The 21,583-nt window shown below is 35.0% G+C and overlaps 1 protein-coding gene across 3 annotated transcripts in view; it reads left to right on the top strand.

Annotated features, from left to right (window-relative positions):
- PCDH15 (protocadherin related 15) overlaps positions 1-21,583 on the top strand; it is a 761,207-nt gene that overhangs the window by 504,271 nt on the left and 235,353 nt on the right. For all 3 annotated transcript variants that reach the window (XM_057505880.1, XM_057505879.1, XM_036928766.2), the window contains one exon: positions 7,965-8,093. In XM_057505880.1, the coding sequence (XP_057361863.1) occupies positions 7,965-8,093 (129 nt within the window). The remainder of the gene's footprint in view (positions 1-7,964; positions 8,094-21,583) is intronic.

Below are 21,583 nucleotides of genomic sequence, written 5' to 3'. Positions count from 1 at the left end.
TGCCCAGGACCACTTAGCATTTCTAGGGGTCCAGTTTTTCATGCTTCACATCAATAAGATGTCATTTGGTTTTAAAATCCTGATCTTTTAAAGTAAATTTGTTTTGTTTTCAAATGTTTGCATTGAGAATTATCAATAGACAAACATTTAGGTTTCACAAAAAAGCTTCTTCAGTTAATTTTATCATTTTGTAATTTTAAGAATGGACTTATATATAGTTTACTGAAGAAAGTGATTATGAGATAATATTAGTCTCACATTTTGACAGCAAATGTGAGACTTGTCTATACATTTAAGCTTATGTCCTTTGTAGAGTTATAGTAAAATTAATGTTTTAACCTTAATAATTATGGGTTTCAAAAAGATGTTTAATAAGCACAGACCCTTTGTGGATGGACTTTTCTTCAAATGGTTACCAGCAATTTGTATGAAACAAATTGAGAAGCTACCATTTGAAAATTTTTTAAAAACTTACCTCTCCCACTATACCAACATGGATTTATAGGAGAGGAGAGCTCATATTCTGTTGGCTATCTCTAATTTTTTATAGACAATCAAGGAAACTTTATTGATATTCTTACATATTTTTCTATTTTCTAAATTCACTGTCAGTGATAGTTGAAAAAATGTATACATTTAAGTTAAATATCTCATGTTATACATTATTGTAACTATCAAGGCCATCAGCTACCATGAATATAGATAAAATCATATTTTCTAGATTTTTAATAATTACATTCATTTGGAATTTCTTGCAAATTTATGAACTTGCAAATTCCTTAAGAAAGATGCTACCATTCTTTATTCCAATATTTTCACATTTTAGCTGCAATAGACTTTGAAAATTTTATGTATCTTTAGTTCTTTAAGAAATTATATTTTGCCTAATTTATTTATAATAACATATAGGATAGTTCCCAATGCATTTTTTCTTTTGAAGGAATATACACTTGATTTCCTCTTTTTAGAAGCTACTTGTAACATTTTTACTTCTCAGCTAAATTAGGTCCAACAAGTCTAAGCTAAAAAGACATCTTGTTGTAAAATATGTGCAAATTTTACTATGTGATACATATAATCTGATATAATCTGATTAACAATGCCAAGGAAGAAAAGGTTTTCCTTGATTTTCTTAAGGTCTCTGTCTGGATCTGAGCATTAAACTGACAAAGAAAGATTAACAGGAGATGACATATAAATTTACTTATGTAAGTTTTTCATGACATGGTAACTCCCATAAGGAAATGAAAATGCAAGAAATTGTGAAAGCAACTTGCTTTTGTATTACTTTGAACAACAGAAGCAGTTGTGAAGAAGTTATTAAACTATGTGGGGAAGCTAAGGTATGATAGGAATTATTTTAACGAGGTCTGTTTTTATAAAAATGATCTTGGTCTCACCTTCTTGTTCTGGTCGATAATAAAAATCTTACTCTTTCTAACAGGGAAGACATCTTTCATACAGGAAATTCATGTGCTGTTTTTAAGAAAATGAAGATCAGAGTGTTTTTCCTGTATGTGCTATTTTTCAAGTGCCTTTAACTCAAAATAGTCAATATGTCAAATGACTCATTTTGGGGTGACATGCTCTGAGGTTCTTTAATAATCAATGGCAGCATTGGCCTTTAGGAATATGCCTATAAGTAGCAAGAAGCCTAAACAGTAGTAGCTTAAAGAAAGCAGGGCTTATTTGTCTCAAAAAAAAAAGAGAGCAATCTAGTTGACAAGAAAGGGCTGTGCAGGGCCTCAGTAATACCATCAGGAATGCCTGCCTCTATCTTCTGCTTTGCCATTTATAATGTGTTTACTTTCACCTTTACCCTTGTTACCTAATGGTCTCAAAATAGCTACTCCAGTGCTAGGCACCTCCATTCCGGAACAGCAAACGGTAAAGATGGATGTCAGAAAAACATTTTCCATGTGGACCTAATGCTTTATCAGAAAGCACATCAAACGTATTTTCTTTTACGTCTTACTTTTTCCTGAGTAGCCACACTGAGCTGATGTATAGCTAGCAAGCAGGGCTTGTGGATTGTGATTGTGTGGATCAACCAATAACACAGCAAAAGACGTAAACATGCAAATCACAGTGAAAGATATACATATGCAAATAATGACCAGGATTTGTTTTTCTTAAAACAATTATGTAAGCTGTCATTTCCCAACAGGCAAGCATCCTAATTCAAAATACAAAGTTGTTCTGTGGTACAGATCTTTCTGCCCAGATTCTTTGTGTTCAGCAATATTGTTTTCCTCCTTAAAATATGTGATAAATAACTTGATTATGTCATGGTTTTTGCTATCTGTAGAATGTTCTTGAGTTACTTGATTACGGCTTTTATAGTGAGCACTACAATGTTTTATAATTTCAGATTGGCAGGAAGCTTAGCATCTTTGCTTGGCCTTAAACTAATATTCCCTAAATGTCTTTTAAACATGAAAATATCAATAAACAATTAGAATCTACAAGTTGAATGTTAAACTGTTTAATTAAATCTTAGGAAACACTAGCAAAAGGAAAATATATGTGCAAGAAAAACGTGTGTGAAATACAAATAACAGATTCCAATATAGTTGATTTAATAAAGTGTTAAAGTAAAATAATGATAGTTATATATATGTGTGTGTTTATATATATGTATGTATATATGTAAGTTACACATATATACATATATATGTATGTATATATATGTGTATATATGTATGTGTGTGTGTGTGTGTGTGTGTGTGTGTATCCTGGTATTTTTTTTAACTGTGATATGTTTCTTTGAGTGTGAACTTTTATAAAAAGAAATAATCACATAATTTTAAAAAAGAATCATCCACTTTTCATTCTTTCTGAAAATCATACATTTATATTTCTTGGTAGTTGGGAATAAAATGCCGATATTCTAGTGTTTTCTGAAATACATCTTCCTGAAGTGTGATTTTTTTAAGTGAAATAATTTATAATGTTCTAATAGTTTTATTACATTTATATTATATATAATAAAATATATTTATAATATATAATATTAATGTATTATATATAATAAAATATATTTATAATATATAATATCAATGTATTATATATTATAAGATATGTGTTCTCCTCACACTACACTCAGATGTGCAGAGAAAACAAAGCTTGTTTAGTTTTTATACCTCTTCTAATCTTCCCCATGAGCCCCACTCTGCTGTCTAGACAGTATTGTGTGCTTGCTCTGTGTGGGTTAGGCTGGCTTGGTATACTTAATCTTGCTTAAAAGAGGTCTCAGCCTCTTTTTCTTAAAAGTTCTTTCAAGGTGAATACTCACTAATTAAGCTTCCAGTAGTGTTCTTCCTCTCTTCCCTGCCCCCATCCTAGAACTGTTGCATGAATGTGGAATGTGTTTCGTAGTCCTTGATGCTGGGAGGAGGGGAACCAGCTCAGATGCTGTCCATCTCTGCTGGTCTCTGGTCTGTGTCGTGTGTCTGCTTTGATCTCCAGTCTGCTGGCTTCTTTGGTTCCTTAATGACCTTTTGAAAATTTGGTGGCATCTACTACCTCTGAGGGCTGATTGCTGTTGGCCTTGGCCATCAGGGTCCTTTGTCCCTATCCAAGACCTTGCTCACATGAAGTTCCCTCAGGTCTTCAGGGTCTTTGGGAATTTTAGGATTCCTGAGCTGCACACACACACAAAACCAAGCTTCTCTTTTTCGCCACCTCTCTCTACCATTGCTGTATATTCACTGCCATATCCTATTAAACCTGATTTCCCATGAAAATTCTCTTGAGGTTTGTGTGTTTCACAAACTCTGCCACTATTTCACCCAGAGTTCTCTTACTTTATCAATTCCTATCACCACTTTCCTCAAAATTGTTCAACAATGCCTCCTCTCTTAAGATGTAATCAGAGTAGTAGTGAGGAGGTGAATGAAGAGGATGACTTTTGCATCCTACTCTTTGTCATCTCTGTTTCTCCTCTTCTTGTCATAATCCAGAGTAGGGAGAAAGTCCCCTTTTTGGCAGGCATTTTATACTCTTTTTTCCTCAGAAGGAAAGAAAGCCTCCCAGGTCAGCCTTACTGGTAGGAAGGGCATCCTCTCTGCACTGTGAAAGGAACTTTATAATCTGAGTCAGGATGACTTGATGTTATAGCTATTGCTGTTACAGCACCAGGATGATTTCTAGGTAAGAATTTTAAAAATTGTTTTAAATTAGTGTTGCCTAAAGAGTATGCCCATATTAGAATATATGTTTTTCCTTATTGATCTAAAACAAAAATGATCAAATCCTAAACTATACATCCTCATTGTCCCAAACTTCCCATTTTTATTGAAAGAAATTTTAGATGTACTAATAAACATTAGTTTCAACACTTACTGTTAAAGAACATTTTAAAAAGTGGATCATTTTATACATCGACAAAAAAAAGGCAACTACATCAATGCATTCTCTATTTCTCAGTTGTATAACATATAGTCCACATTTTTCTGTTTGTCAGTTTATGAGTATGTATTTTCATGTAGATCTACCCATAGCAATAGAAAATCATCATGATGATTATATCTTCAGCAGCTGGAGAATGGATACATTTTGAATATCCTAAGTATCTTCTAGTAAAATTAAGTTTCTACTAATTTAAGAAATAGGCTTGATAGATTCAACAAAGTCCATAATATAAAATTAAAGATTATAAAATACCTTTTTAAAAAATATGTTCTTGTGAATTAAAAAAATGTAAGTGAATGTACATGTGGGTTTTTTTTGACTCTGATATTATATCTCACATTTTTTATACTATATTAAACCAAAGATGGTATATTAATATCTTCATTTCAGAGCCATACTAGTTTTTAAAATAAATGTGCCTTCAAATTGCTTCCTACAGCAGAAATATCTGCTTGCATTATTGAGAATGGAATGTATGTTGTGAGGATTCATCATGATTTAAAACAAAATAAAATCTATACTATATTATAGTTAAAATAAGTTATGACCACAAAAATGATCACTTATGGTAGAAATACTAAAATGCAACTAGTTCCAGCTAGTGGAACTATAAGTTGATGCAACTTTTGAGAAAATTAGCAATAAGGCCAATTCCCTTAATAGGAAACAAGTAGGTTTTCATTTATTAGGTCTTATAGTTTGAATCTTACCATTTTTCTTTTAGTTAGCATAATATAAATTGATTTTTAAAGTAATTGTAAGAATATGTTAGCTGACCTTATTCTTTTTCATCTATGTAAACTGATCTGAGTTGATTTCCTAATACTTGAATTTACCTTACTAAAAATCTGTTCTTAATAAGATACATATATGCATTCTACACATCACAGATCCATATTGAAGCACATTGTTGCCATCTTTCTGAACCAATACAGAAAAAAATGTACATAGTTGTTTAACAATTGACTGTAACTATTTTGTAACTATTTCAAAAGATTTTAAGAACAGAGATCTAGGTCTAATGTATAGCCTAGGTATTTTAATGATTAAGTGATTCTGATGTAGGCAGTTTTCACTTTTCAAGAAATATATCATCTTAAAATTATTCTGTTTGTGTTTATTACTTTATATTTATGCCAGAGACATGGATATTCTTCATACAATATAAAATAACTAAGATATAAAGAAATACACCTATATGATCAATAAGTTTCAGTCCCTATTAGCACAAAAATGGCCGACTTGTTAGGCTTCTTAGTTTACCTAGTGATCCATTTATTTTCTGTATTACCCAGTTAAAGTCCACAGTCTTTGAGGACCCAGAATAGTCTGAAAATATCCTACTCCATAGTGTCAAGAATGGAACTTTTAAATAGGGTGAAAACCAGTACAGTGGATTAACAGAGAAATACAAATAGGCTGGCATAAGGAGGTCAAGCTGTTTGAGGGAAAGTCAGTGGCAACTCTTAGATTTTGGCTCTAGGCTGCCAATTTTTATTAGGCAGATTAGGAACTGATGCTACTGCAGAAACACATCTTTTTACTGGTCTTAATTTTAAAACTACTTTTAAAAAATGACATTTGTTAGGAATGTCTGCCATCTTGGAGAAAATTTGGAAAATATATAAAAGGAAAAAGGATAAAATAAAATTATCTGCATTTCATTTAATCAGATGATATTTGAATCTATGTATGTTAATATTCATCTGTGCACACATGTATTTTTACATAGTGAACACATCTATGTAATCACTGCTAAGAACAAGAAACAGAAATTAATTAGCATCCTAGAAGCCCAGCCTTATGACCCCTAGTCCTTCTTTACAAAAGTGATTCCTATCTGGACTTCTGTCACACTAGAGAGATTGTGCTTATGTTTGAAATTTATATATTTGGAATCATATAATATGTACTGTCTTGTGTTTGACTCCTTATATTGAACCTTATGTTCATGAAATTCATCCTTGTGATTACTTTTAACAGTAATTTGTTTGTTCTTAGACTATATGTTATCCATTGTATGCATGAAACACAATCTATAAAATCAACTACTATTGATAGGCATTTAAGTTGTTTCCATGTCTTTGAAATTTTTATTGGACTTTTAAACACAGAAATATGTATGAGTAATACTGAATAGTTATATGAATTTTCACAGAATAAGCCTACCAGTATAGCCAATACACAAAGAAATAAGCCATTATCAATACACAGGAATTCCCTGCTAGGTATGGTAATTTTTTAATGACTGTTGGACATTATATATGAAAAAATTATAAAGGCTTGGGATAAAGTTGTAATGCTCAAAAGAGTATTTACTTTGCTTCTGTTAAAATATAGGAGAACCACCTTAATACAATCACAGTTTGAATGTTGGGTTTTAAGTTGAGTAACACCTGGTCTAGACTTCAGACAACATTACCCAGAGAGTACAGAACTTCAACGATCCCGACAGAAAGTATGGGGTATTTACTGGGACTGCTCCTCCTCGATGGCTACGAAATCTAGTTTTTGACCCCTAAGCCCCCATGACTGCTGCAAAATCTCTTCAGATTCAGTCCTTCTTAGTCACTTCTTTTATGCTCAGCTTTATAGCCTTTGACCCACATCATGTACACATTAGGACAAACTGTGTCTACATTTTTAAAAACAAAAGTGGAGTAATTCTCTAATGACCATTTCATCCTTGTTCCTTTATTAAATACTCAATATCACAGAATAATGGATCTTTCATGTTCCTGTCTGTGGTCCTTTCTTTCTATGATTTTTGTCTCAGCCTTCTGTGATCTGTCCGACACTGTGACAGAGTGGAGGACCTGTGCTGTCTGCAGGGGTTGATTGGAGAGAGCAGTTTCCAGTTTGTGTCATATGAATATGTTCCTTGATTGTGTAAAAGTCATCGGCTTACATCCTCTGGTTTCAGCAGGTCAGGGTGGAAGTTTACCTTTTAACTAGTTAGCACACACTACTAGTAGGTTTGCTTGCTTACAATTTCCTTAGGCTGTATAATCGTAAGGTAAAATCATTTAACTAGTGGTATAATGGTTCAGCTCTTGGTTTACATGTGAACCTAGAAAGTTACTTATGTAGTATTTTCTAATAGCAGTTGTTTACCCGAAAATACACATTTGATGTGCTTTTATGATATACTAGTTTTATATTTAAACCATGAAAAATACATGGTAAAAACTACACAAATGTCACATTTCAGAGAAAAGGGGGTGCATGTGTATATAAACAAAAGCTTGCCACCCATAAGATATGAACAAGATAAAAGTCGAATCATTTTCTAAAAGTGAGCCTCCAGGAAATACTTGACATTTTCAAGGTATTTTCTCTTTAATTAATCATCATTTGCTTTCTCCATTTGTTTTCTGAGGTGCTTGAACATTGCACGCTTCCTGCTGTTTATTTTTCTTTTTGGAAAAACCAAAGAATAAGAATAGTAATAAGCTGCTTTTCAGATAAACAAATGTCAGGATAACCAATTAACTGACATCAAAATAAAAATAACTCTTCTCATATGTCAACCTTTTTTTTTTCCCTTTAAGACCTCAACTGCTACAGTAAATGTGGTGGTGACAGATGTCAATGACAATGCTCCCGTGTTTGATCCCTATCTGCCTAGAAATCTGTCTGTGGTGGAGGAAGAAGCCAATGCCTTTGTGGGTCAAGTAAAGGTAAGTGGAATATTTTTATGTATCTGTATAAAATGTATTTTTTAAATGAATATGTTCCTACATTTCAATTTTGAAAAGACATTCAGTTTATGCAATGTGTTAACTGATGGAGCATCAGGATTATTTGAAAGCGGTCCATGGGATCACTTGCATTAAGGTGAGATGGTAATAAAGTGCTTTCACTCTCAGTCACTGTTCTGGATACTCTTAAAGATTTATTTTTCATATATTATATAATATCCATTTGGATTTAACTCACTCAGCTTGTTGATTTACATTTTATGGCCATCGTGTAATTTAAACATTGGTTTATTTAAGAGTATTTTCTTATTTAATATATACTTTTACTTTCTGGAATTACAGTAAAGTACTTTTAGAGAAATACATTCATAGCCATACCATTAAGTATGATTGAAAATGCATACCTCAAATCCAAATATTTAGATGTAAATTCATTGGGCTGCATAAACATATCTTTAGCATCTACTGTGTACATTTCACACACCTTCCTTGTTTAGCATAGGCAACACTTCTTTCTAGGAATGTTCTCCTGAATTCTAAGTGGGCATATTAGCCAGTTTCTGTAATTCTTTTGACAAAGAATCCCACTTTCTTAAAGCAGAGACAGTGCTCCTCAGTTGGGGTATGCTTGATCTTTAACATAGTTAATGGTCTAGAAGGTATAAAGTGAGGGCAAATTTTGAGGAAGGTGGATACACATCTTGAAGTATCTACCTCAGACAAGGTATCTACAAGATCTCCAGGCAAGGAAACCACCCTTCTCTAGCAAGGAGTGGATCACCCTCATATCCCATGGAGGTTTCAGGGTCCTACCTCTTCCCTGTTGAGTTTTGAATGTGAGGTTTGCTGTTCTTGGAAGTAAACCTTTTCTACAATTTAGCTACTCTTACAGTCAGACAAAGGATCTGGTTTTCAATCCAATCTTTTCTCTGGCTACAAAAGAGAAGGGTTTCATTAAATGCTGTTGTACAGACCTTCTGACTTCCTAACCATGCCCTAACATTCTATGGCTAGTTTGAGCCCATTGGCTTGTTCCCTCAGTGCACTGACAGTACTTACAACTACTATCTCCATAGCATTGTTATCATTGTCACTATCTTTCTCAAATCCTAGTGAGAGTACATAAGGCATACGCCCCCTTATACTTTTATGTCTTCCCAATTTGGCACAGGGGAGAGTCTTAGTAATTATGCTGTTAACAACATGCCAGGGGGGTCTTGATGTCATATGGCCAACAAGCCATTCAATTCCCCACAGAAAAGCATTGGTATCAAAAATTTTACTGTAGATTCTACAAGGATCCTGTAGACAGAAGATTCAGGTATAAAGCATTTAGAGAAGTGATTCAGAGAAGACAAGGCAGCCAGTAAAGGAATTGCTACAAAATCAGGGTCGTTAGGAGGACTGGAGCTCAATCCCAAGGGCACATTGTAGGGAACTTCAGAAAACACGTGCCGAGAATGATTGATCCTGAGAAGTGATGGAATTGACAAATTCATTCACTAAATCCTGAGAGTCTTGGTCACCAATGCTGTGGAGGGGGGCACATTTTCAATATGTCCTGACTCCAGTAGGAGCAAAAAGCCAGTTCTCTACAATTCTTATATAAGGACATTTAGTCAGACTGAATACTGACTAGCAGATGAAAGTTGGCTAAAGAGTATACATGCTCCGACGGATATGCTTTGGCCACTGACAGTTTCTATTACACCAAGCAAACAAGGTGATATGGTATAAAGGAGGGGCATGTGCTCATGTGAACTCATAAAGGCTAAATACTGGTGGAAAGAAATCGGGAGGGGTTGGAAGGTGTCTAGGGAAAGGTATTGGGTGAACAAAAGCATAGACAAATGGGAACATGTGACATTATAATTTCAGTAAATAAGGTGAGTCATATCATAAACATTTCTTTGTGCCATATTGTAGAAGGTGCTGGGTGTAGCATTATCAGATTTTTATTTTATAAAGATTATCATTAAGTAGATTGTAATGGGAGATTCTAAATCTAAAACGCTAAATTAGAAGGCAATTATAATAGAACAGAGATATGAAGCTTGAACTAATAACCTAAGCACATTGATAATTAAATTACATTACAGTTTTTTACTCTATAATACCATATTGGTGAAAAGTGAAAAATTCATTTATTCATATCTATTAACTTCAGATAAAATAGATATCAAAATCATTTAGGAAAATAATCTTTCTCATATCTCTTAGTTTAATTAGCTTTTGGGAAATGGAGACCATATGAAATATACAATTGATAATACAAAAATAGACATTAATACAATGATTAATTTTTAGTTAATTTTAGTTGAATTTATTTTTCCTTTCTCAGCTTATTTTGCCACTTGTGATTCTTTGACGGAATTATAACATTGTGTCCTAGTTCTTAAATTTGTTGAGAAATGGTCTCTGTATTTCAGCTTTAAAAATTGAAATATTATGCCAAGTGAAATAAATTAGACAAACAAGAACAAAAACATATTATTTCATTTATATGTGGAATCTAATAAAATAAAAGAACAAACAAACACAGAGAACAGACTGATGGTCGTCACACAGGAGGGGGGTCTGTTAAAGAGGTGAAGGGGGTAAGGAGTCACAAACATCCATTTATAAATAAATTGGTCACAGGGTTAAAAAATTAAAATTAAAATTAAAATAGAGATCTTAACACTCATAATTTGGCAAGACAGTAATTGTCCTGGTCTTTACACTATAACATTTTTTCATAAAAACTAAAATGATTTTGTAAGTATAAAGGAAGAGGAAAACTTCCAAAGCAGGTGTATCCAACTGATTCTGCACGGTTCCAAAGAAGCTGTAATGTTCAGAGTGTAATTTTGATGCATCATAATGGTCTCCTGCTGCTACTTAATGATAATTATATAATAAATTAATTTCACTAAATGACTCGTGCTCTGCTTATAAAATTTAATTTTAATTCACACCAAAAATTTTAAGACACACTTACAACCAAGGTGTGTGTGACTTTGAGTTTTTGTTCTAGTATTCTGAAGTTTTACTAAGAATAATCCAATATTTGGATTCAAATGTCAAAGGAACATTTTTCATTTACTTTTTGTTTATTAGGGTAATGCAGCATCAAGTGTTATTGAATAGGGAAAACTTCTGATGTGACATTTATGGTTTATACAGAGCCAGAGTTTTATCGGCATATTAAAAAATTACCAACCAGTAATTTGTGTAATGTAGAACTTGCTGTACAAAGATATAGTGTACCGCACTTAAATTTGAAAACCTTTGCCATGTTCTCAAAGCACTCGCAGTAAAATATAGTTAGAGAAAAAAGATGTAAGCAGAGTAAAACCTAGCAACCATGGTAAGAATAGACTGACTCTATTTCAACTGTCAAATTGTCATCCTGATTATTTACTAAAAGGAATGAGAAACACCACAAAGAACTAAGGTGGCTATGTCAGGACTCATGAGAAAATGTATCCTCTGCAGTACCTTGACAAATTAATGAGATTTCAGGTTGAAAAAAAAAAAAGACCCCAGACAGATGTGACACAGGAGAGAATTGAGCTGAAGAGGCAGTTTAAGGACAAGTCAGTAGTATGACAATAACGGAATGTGTGTTTAGAGGCGTTCCCGACCACTGATTAAAAACATGTTGGGTCTTTGATGGGAAGGCCAGGGAGCCCTAATGAAATAACCTGCTGATAGGAAGACTTCACTTGTCAGCATAATGTTTTGTTTAGTACCTTTTACAGGATTTCACAAGAGACAGAATCTAGGGTGTCTCTGTGCATATTTGGGCTCTGGACCACAAGCATGTGAACAGTTCATCTTCAGAGTGGGTCTCAGATATAAGAGGCCTCACACCAGCTGTGACAGACTCTCCGATCTCCAGAATCCTGGGTGTGCAGACACCCAACAGAAGACCCAAGAGAAAGAGAAAGAGAGATGGATAGATCAATTGATTATGTAGTTGAGAAAACATATATATTTAAGTATGTATGTTGAGGGTTAAGCTGGTATATTTTTGGAATTATATAGTTTTAAACAAGTGTGGAGAATTATGTGGATGTGTCTCTCAGATCCTATTTATTCCTAAAACTAAAGGAGTGGCTAAGAATAATTCATCTTACTGTGTGAGAGTCAGGTAGATGAGGTTGGTCCCATTATGATCCCTGGGTCTTCAGAAATGGGGTATCATGACACTTAGTTCAATATGGTGTATGTCATTTTCATTTATTTTCTCAACTGATCGATTCAATCTTGCTTGAGTCCAGATTGGGAAGAGAGAAGAAGATAAGGGGAAATGTATTTCAATACATACTGTCTTTGGTAAAGAGGCACAAAATGAACTCCTTTACCCTTAGAATCTAACAATTTAGCATAAAGGAGAGAATGAGGTGGTGATTTTCCTTTGGTGTACTTGTCACTTCAGAGCACCGCTGCGTGTGGGTATTTTGAGTGAATGGAGATCACAGGGCAGGCAGCGGCGGGAGGAGGCCTTAGTGAGCGCTCACATCAAAGATGTCTAGCCTTCGTGGTAGCATCTTGTTGAGCAGGTTCTTAGAAGCCAGAATTCTCCACAAATTCTTCATCTGTGCTTTTCCAAGTAGCCCTGGGCTTGACTGTGTGCACAGAGGCATCAGAGTCAGCACACTTGGAAACATTGCCAGTTAAGTTTAAACAAGTTTCTTAGCATTGTACACAATATAGAGTGAGCCGCTTCCCAGCAAACTTCCAATTAATACCCTGTAGAAATTCTTATGCTGAACTGACTTCTTTCAGCTCCAGGTAACACAACCAGAGCCCTGAGTCAACAAGACAGTCTTCTAGTTCTAAAACAAAAGAGGCTGAATTTATTTAACCTGAAACTCAAATGTATTTCCGATGTGAAATCTGCATGCTGAATCTCAGCTGTGATGAAATGGTGGTAATTCAGTTTTAAACCCTTAAAGCAATTTTAAAATCGTTAGTAAACTGCAGTGTTTAGAAGGGTAGTGATGGTGTCATTTTAAAAAGAAATTGGTATTTCCTTCAAACATGCCATTTAATATTAAGCAAAATAAATCTGAACCTCAGTGGTCTGTCTCTGATTAATGTAGTTGTCATCTCTGTGTGTGGGATTCTAAAAATGAAAGGAAGGTGGGGAGCTTTGTGGTGTTTTATTTATTTTTTTGTAGCTCAGTGTGACATTGAACAGTGCCTAAAACCATAATACTTCTTTTTTAAGTGAGCCACGAGTGGGGAATTTTATGGGTTCACTTGTCAAATCCAACTATATAATGCAAACACTGTACTCAGTAAAGAAGAAAGCCCACACAACTTGAAAACTTGGTGACATCCATTTTAATGCTGCTACTGAAAAATATTTGTAATAGAAATCTATCTATTGCTTGTGAATATTTTTGAAACTCGATTATCTTTCAGAGATTCAATTAGCGGCCCCTAAATGGATGAGACCATTTTACGCTTTTATTTGTACAATATTTACTTAGGACCTACCCTTTCAGCAGTTTTTAATCCTACTGTCAGATGTTAACAATAAATACATGTACATGTGCAAGCGTTTGTGTATATGTATAAATATTCATAGCTGTGTCATCCCAGATATAAAATGAATGATATCCTCCAACCTCATGGCCACCAGTGACCTCTTTTTCTCTTAATGTTACCTTTATCTGAATAGCTTCACTGCTGCATTTGAAATAGATCTCACTCTCTTTCTTGAGATTCAACCACCTGTTTGCTTCTGGCTTTCCTGTTTAACCATGTTTGATTATCTGTGCCTTCCCTTATCAGCTTGCTTCTTAAACCTCTTTTTTTAAATACTGTATTATTATTATTTTCTAGATTTATCAAGGTGTAATTGGTATACAAAAGACTACACATGATTAACGTATAAAAAGTGGTGAGTTTGAGTTTGGACACATGGATACACTCATGTTTACCATCACCACAGGCAAAGTGATAAACATATCCACCACCTCCAAAGTGAGCTTTGGATTTTAAAAGTATCTTTTCAGTTATTCTGATTTTACACATTCCTTTTGGGAAATTCCACTCACATGAAAGCCCACAGTTTGTCTCCCACAGTTATATCTTCAGCCTCTTCTGTTCCTTTAACGTGCAACCTTATTTATCTCTCAAACAAACCCACCTGAGTGTCCTATAGGCACCTCAAATTAAACATCTTTAAGACTGGACCCTATTTTCTTCTTCCCAAGAAAGGGCTTCTTCTGAATTCTTCATCTAGGTCATCATTCCTAAGCCAAGTGTTGGGGAGCCATCCCAGTTACCTCTTTCTCCCTCACTTTTCATATCCAATCAATCACCAATCCTGAGAATTTTATGTATTTCAAATTGTTCTCAAATTCTTTCCTCTCTCCAACCAGCTGTAGTCAGGTTCTCATTATTTCTCACTTGACCTATTGTTATAATCTCTTAATTGGTTATCCTGACCCTAGTCTTAACACCTCACAATTATCCTTAATGTAACTGGAATGATGTCTCTAACAAACATAGTTCAACTACAAGAAGTGTTCCTCCATGCAGCTAACAAGGCGCACTTCCCACTACTATTTTTACAACTTTACACCCGAAATACTAACCTGTTTTAATTACTAACATATATTCTCAAAACTTTCCCATGTCTCTTTGCCTTGGCTGTGCCCCACCCTGATTTCTCCTATCTGCATTCTCCATTTAAATAAATCATCCTTCAACATTCTAGTCAGATAAAATATCTTCCAGAAAACCTTTTCTGAACTTTTCTATGTCCTAAGTGCCCCATACTAATGCCCCATATTATACCGTACACAACTTTTTTATAGTACTTACCGAAGTATATTGGAGTTACCTATTTATACAAATTTCAAAATTTTTGATATTGAATATCTGTCAACTTTTAGAATTTCAACAGTTAGAACAATACACATAGAATCTATTTTATTTTATTTTATTATTTTAATTGAAGTATAGTTGATACACAATCTTTTATTAGTTTTAAGTGTGCAACACATTGGTTCAACAATTACCCATATTATTAAATCCTCGCCTCCACCAGCACAACTACTGTCTGTCAACATAGAGAAATGTTACAGAATCATTGACTATATTCTTCATGCTTACTATTAACCCCATGACCAACCTACATTATGACTAAAAAATTTTCCACCCCTTTCTTTTGTGCCCACATTGAGCTAATTTTAAAAAGCTGTGTTAATACAAGGAACAATTGGAATTTGTATTCTGTACAGGGCAAAATATTTACCACCTGTGAAACAGGAAAACAGTAATGAAGGATATGCCCACCCATTTAAAATATATACTCTATTTAAATTATTTAATATCCGTGTAAGAAGAAATACCAACAGGTTTGCTTCACAAACCCCTGCTCCATTTATCTAGCTGTGCCTTTTAATGCTACATTACTTATTTATGAATTCCAACTTTATAAAAATTGCACTTCTGTTTTATAGACTGATGAGAATTCATGGCCTCGTCACTTCAGTAGGATTCACTTATCCTTCCCTACAAATGTTACAGCTCATTACAATTACACTGACTTTACTGTCTCACTGAGGGAGAAGCTTGGCAATCAACTTTTGGTTTTACAGGAAGGATTCCAGCTGTATGTGAAGCCTTTCATTGACACCAGATCTTGTCCTTTAAATTTAAAGAAACATGTATAGCATAGAAAGTGATTTAAAAATGAAAGTGCTCTTTAGTAAATTATTATAAACATAAACACAAGTACAACCCAACTATGTGATGCATCGCCAGGAAGGCCCCCTGCATGCTTCTCCCAGTCACAGTAGCTTTCCTCCACCCACAATTAACCACTATAATTAGTTACTTCCTTTCTATTGTAGATTTACCAATTAAGAAAACCTCCATAAAAAATAGTTTACATTCAGTTGGGCCTTTTTTTTGACATGGCCATAAACAGACTTGTATGCTTTAGAGTCTGCCTTCTTTCATTCATCTTTACCTTTTTAAGAGTGAACATTGCTGCCTGCTCATTCATATATTGTGTTTTCTGCCTGTGGCTATACAATTCATATTTTTTTTGGTATCATTAATATACAATTACATGAGCAACATAGTGGTTACTAGATTCCCTCTATTATCAAGTCCCCACCACATACCCCATTACAGTCACTGTTCATCAATGTAGTAAGATACTACAGAGTCACTACTTGTCTTCTCTATGCTATACTGCCTTCCCTGTGCCCCCCTACATTATGTGTGCTAATTGCAATGGCCCTTTTCCCCCGCTTCTCACCCACACCACTACAGTCCCTTTCCCTTTGGCAACTGTTAGTCCATTCTTGGGTTCTGTGAGTTTGCTGCTATTTTGTTCCTTCAGTTTTTCCTTTGTTCTTATGCTCCACAGATGAGTGAAATCATTTGGTACTTGTCTTTCTCTGCCTGGCTTATTTCACTGAGCATAATACCCTCTAGCTCCATCCATGTTGTTGCAAATGGTAGGATTTGTTTTCTTCTTATGGCTGAATAATATTCCATTGTGTATATGTACCACCTCTTCTTTATCCATTCATCTACTGATGGACACTTAGGTTGCTTCCATTTCTTAGCTATTGTAAATAGTGCTGTGATAAACATAGGGATGCATATGTCTTTTCCAACCTGGGCTCCTGCATTCTTAGGGTAAATTCCTAGGAGTGGAATTCCTGGGTCAAATCGTATTTCTATTTTAAGGTTTTTGAGGAACCTCCATACTGCTTTCCACAATGGTTGAAATAGTTTACATTCTCGCCAGCAGTGTATGAGGGTTCCCTTTTATCCACATCCTCACCAGCACTTGTTGTTTGTCTTTTGGATATTGGCCATCCTAACTGGTGTGAAGTGATATCTCATTGTGGTTTTAATTTGCATTTCCCTGATGATTAGCGATGTGGAACATCTTTTCATGTGTCTGTTGGCCATCTGAATTTCTTTTTGGAGTAGTGTCTGTTCATATCCTCTGCCCATTTTCTAATAGGGTTATTTGCTTTTTTGGGTATTGAGACATGTGAGTTCTTTATATATTTTAGATGTTAACCCCTTGTCAGATATGTCATTTACAAATTCATTCTCCCATACTATAGGATGTCTTTTCGTTCTGCAGATGGTGTCCTTTGCTGTACAGAAGCTTTTTAGCATGATGTAGTCCCATTTGTTCATTTTTTATTTTGTTTCCCTTGCCTGAGGAGATGCGTTCAGGAAAAAGTTGCTCATGTTTATATTCAAGATATTTTTGTTTGTTTTCTTCTAAGAGTTTTATGGTTTTATGACCAACTTTCAGGTTTTTGATCCATTTTGAGTTTAGTTTTGTGTATGGGGTTAGACAATAATCCAGTTTCATTCTCTTGCATATAGCTGTGCAGTTTTGCAAAAAGCAGCTGTTGAATAGGCTGTCATTTCCCCATTGTATTTCAATGACTCCTTTATCATATATTAATTTACCATATAGGCTTGGGTTTATATCTGGGCTCTCTAGTCTGTTGGTCTATGGATCTGTTCTTGTGTCAGTACTAAATTGTCTTAATTACTGTGGGTTTGTAGTAGAACTTGAAGTTGGGGAGCATAATCCTCCCTACTTTATTCTTCCTTCTCAGGATTGCTTTGGCTCTTTGGGGTCTTTGGTAATTCCATGTGAATTTTAGAAGAATTTGCTCTAGTTCATTGAAGAATGCTGTAGATATTTTGATAGGGATTGCATTGAATCTGTAGATTGCTTTAGGAAGGATGGCCATTTTGACAATTTTAATTCTTCCTATCCCTGAGCTTGGGATGTGTTTCCATTTATTGGTATCTTCTTTAATTTCTCTCATGAGTGTCTTGCAGTTTTCAGAGTATAGGCCTTTTACTTCCTTGGTTAGGTTTATTCCTAGGTATTATATTCTTTCACTTCCTTGGTTAGGTTTATTCCTATGTATTATATTCTAGTTGATGTACTATGAATGGAATTGTTTTCCTGATTTCTCTTTCCACTAGTTCATCATTAGTGTATAGGAATGCCACAGATTTCTGTGTATTAATTTCATATACTGCAACTTTGCTGAATTCAGATATAAGATCTTGTAGTTTTGGAGTGGATTCTTTATGGTTGTTTATGTACAATATCATGTCATCTGCAATGGACAGTTTTAAGTTCTTCCTTGCCAATCTGGATGCCTTTTATTTCTTTGTGTTGTCTGATTGCCATGGCTATGACCTCCATAACTATGTTGAATAAAAGTGGGGAGAGTGGGCATTCTTGTCTTGTTCCCGATCTTAAAGGAAAAGCTTTCAGCTTCTCACTGGTAAGTATAATATTGTCTGTGGCTTTGTCATATATGGCCTTTATTATGTTGAGATATTTGTCCTTTAGAGTTTTTATCATGAATGGATGTTGAATTTTGTCATGTGCTTTTGCAGCATCTATGGAGAGGATTATGTGGTTTTTGTCCTTTTTGTTGATGTGGTGGATGATCTTGATGGATTTTTTAATGTTATACCATCCTTGCATCCTTGGAATAAATCCTACTTGATCATGATGGATGATCTTTTTTGATGTATTTTAGAATTCAGTTTGCTAATATTTTGTTGAGTATTTTTGCATCTATGTTCATCAGGGATATTGGTCTGTAATTTTCTTTTTTTGTGGTGTCTTTACCTGGTTTTGGTAGTAGAGTGATGCTGACCTCATAGAATGAGTTTGGGTGTATTCCCTCTTCTTCTGTTTTTGGAAAACATTAAGGAGGATAGGTATTAAGGTCTTCTCTAAATGTGTGATAAAATTCAGCAGTGAAACCATCTGGTCTATTTTATTCTTCTCTATTTTATTTATTTCTGTTCTAATCTTTATTATATCTCTCCTTCCATTGATTTTGGGCCTCATTTGTTCTTCTTTTGCTTGTTTCATTAATTTTGAGTTTAGACTATTCATTTGGGATTGTTCTTCTGTCCTGAGATAGGCCTGTATTGCAATATACTTCCCTCTAAGCATGGCCTTCTCTGAATCCCACAGATTTTTGTGGTGTTGAATTATTGTTGTTATTTGTCTCCATATATTGTTTGATCTCTGTTTTTATTTGTCATTGATCCATTGGTTATTTAGAAGCATGTTGAGAAGCCTCCATGTGTATGTGGAATTTTTCATTTTCTTTGCATAATTTATTTCTAGTTTCATACCTTTGTGGTCTGAGAAGCTGGTTGGTACAATTTCAGTCTTTTTATATTTACTGGAGCTCTATTTGTGGCCTAGTATATGATCTATTCTTGAAAATGTTCCATGTGCACTTGAGAAGAAAGTGTACCCTATTGCTTTGGGATGAAATGTTCTGTAGATACCCGTTAGTTCTATATGTTCTAATATGTTCCTCAGTGCCTCTGTCTCTTACTTATTTTCTGTCTGTTTGATCTGTCCTTTGAAGTGAGTGGTATGTTGAAGTCTAAAATGAATGCATTGCATTCTAATTTCTCCCTTTAATTCTATTAGTATTTGTTTCACCTATGTAGGTGATCCTATGTTGTGTTCATAGATATTTATAGTAGATATATCTAGTCTCTGGAGCTTCCCAGCCCCTGGAGTGAGTTTGGAGGTCACAGGGGAGTAGCCCTGGTGCTTGGGGGGAGGAAAAAGCTATTTCCGGCTTTCTGGCTGCAGTGCCTGTCTCTGGTGTCAGAACCATTGTGCCAAGCACACAGGTATAAGCCTCTGTGCTTTGTGTCTGTAGCTCTCATAGGTGGGGCCTCCCTCTGACTGGCCTGATGCCAGCGCAGTGATTATCAGTTTGCAAGTGGTGCCAGCAGGCCAGAAGGAAGGCGCAGCAAGCTGCATATCACACTGGGGGCCTAGTAGCTGAGTAGCCAGCCAGGGGGATGGAGCACCTGAAGCTCCTCAAAGTTCCCAACCTGCTGGGCAGAGGGAGCCCAGACAACCTTGTCCACCTACTCCTTCTCCCACAGCAAGCTCCATGCAATCCCCATCTCCTCAGCAGACCTCTTGCTTCTAGGAAGCCTCTCAGACCACCCCCCTTTCCTTTGTACCAGAGTGGCCAGATGTGGATCCCTGTCCTCCACAAACAGCTGGTATCTCAGTCTCTCAAGTATTCTGCCTATCTTAGCTTTCCAACCCCACTAATCTCCAGAGCACCACGCAATTTAGGTTTGTGCTCCAAAGCAGATCTCCAGGGTTGGGTGTTCAGCAGCCTTAGGCTTCCACCCACTCCCCACTCTATTTCTCTTCCTCCCACCAGTGAGCTCGGTTGGGGGAAGGGCTTGGGTCCCACCAGATCAAGGCTTTTGTACATAATCCCATTTCGTGAGGTCTGCTCTGTTCTCCAGGTGTATATATATATATATAGTCTGGTGCAGCCTTCTTTCATTTTGCTGTTTTAGGATTAGTTGTATTAACTATATTTTTATATTATATGTGGTTTTTGGAGGAATTCTTTGTCTCACCTCTCACGCCGCCATCCTGAATCAATCTACAATTCATTTTTATATTCTACTTTTAATTAGTATCTGAGTGGTTTCCAGTTTTGGGTTATTGTAACGAATGTTGCTGTGAAGACTTTTATGTAATGTCTCCTATGGATATGTGCTTGAGTTCCTTAATGATGTGAGGATACTTAACTTTATTAAAAATGCCAAATCTTTTTCCATTGTGATAATATTATAATTATATGATAGAAAATCTCTTGCATTATTTTAACAAACATGTTTTGTTATTTGTAATTAAGTCTATCATCTGAAATTGGTTTTTGTGTATGACATGATAGACAAACACACTTCCATTTTTTTCTCCATACAAATACTCATTTATTTATTAGGCAAGCTTCTCCCCTTTTTTTCTTCTAGGATTTTACAGTTTTGTATCTTATACATCTTTAATACTTATAAATTTATTTTTGTATATAAAATAAGGGTCCAATTTCATTCTTTTGCATGTGGATATTCCATTTTCCCAGCACCAATGCTTGAATGCACTATACTTTCCCAGTTGTGTGTCCTTGGGTCCCTTGTTGAAGATCAGTTAATTGGGCATGGATTTATTTATGGGCTCTGTACTTAACTATTGGTCTATTGGTCTGTTTTTATGCCAGTACCATACCATTTTGATTACTATTGCCTTGCAATATCTTTTGAAATCAAGAAGTGTTATGCCTCCAGCTTGTTTCTTCCTCAAGATTGCTTTGGTTATTCAGTGCCTTTGTAATTCCATATGAGTTTAATTATTATTTTTCTAATTCTGTTTTTAAAAATGCCTTTGGGATTTTGACAGATATTTCATTGAATCTGTAATCTCTTTGTTGAGTATGGCCACTTTTACAATAGAAATCTTCCAATTCATGAACGTGGGAGATTTTTCATAGATTTATATCATCTTTAATTTCTTTTTCAACAATGTTCTCCTATTTCAATATTTGCCTTTTCATCAAGGTTTCATCTATCACAACAAAGGTCATTATATAATGACAGAAGGGTCAATT

The sequence above is a fragment of the Manis pentadactyla genome, chromosome 8 (assembly GCF_030020395.1).
Source record: "Manis pentadactyla isolate mManPen7 chromosome 8, mManPen7.hap1, whole genome shotgun sequence".
In the NCBI taxonomy this organism is placed as follows: Eukaryota; Metazoa; Chordata; class Mammalia; order Pholidota; family Manidae; genus Manis; species Manis pentadactyla.
Note: the sequence above shows the minus strand (reverse complement) of the source record. Positions and strands in the feature narration are given on the sequence as shown.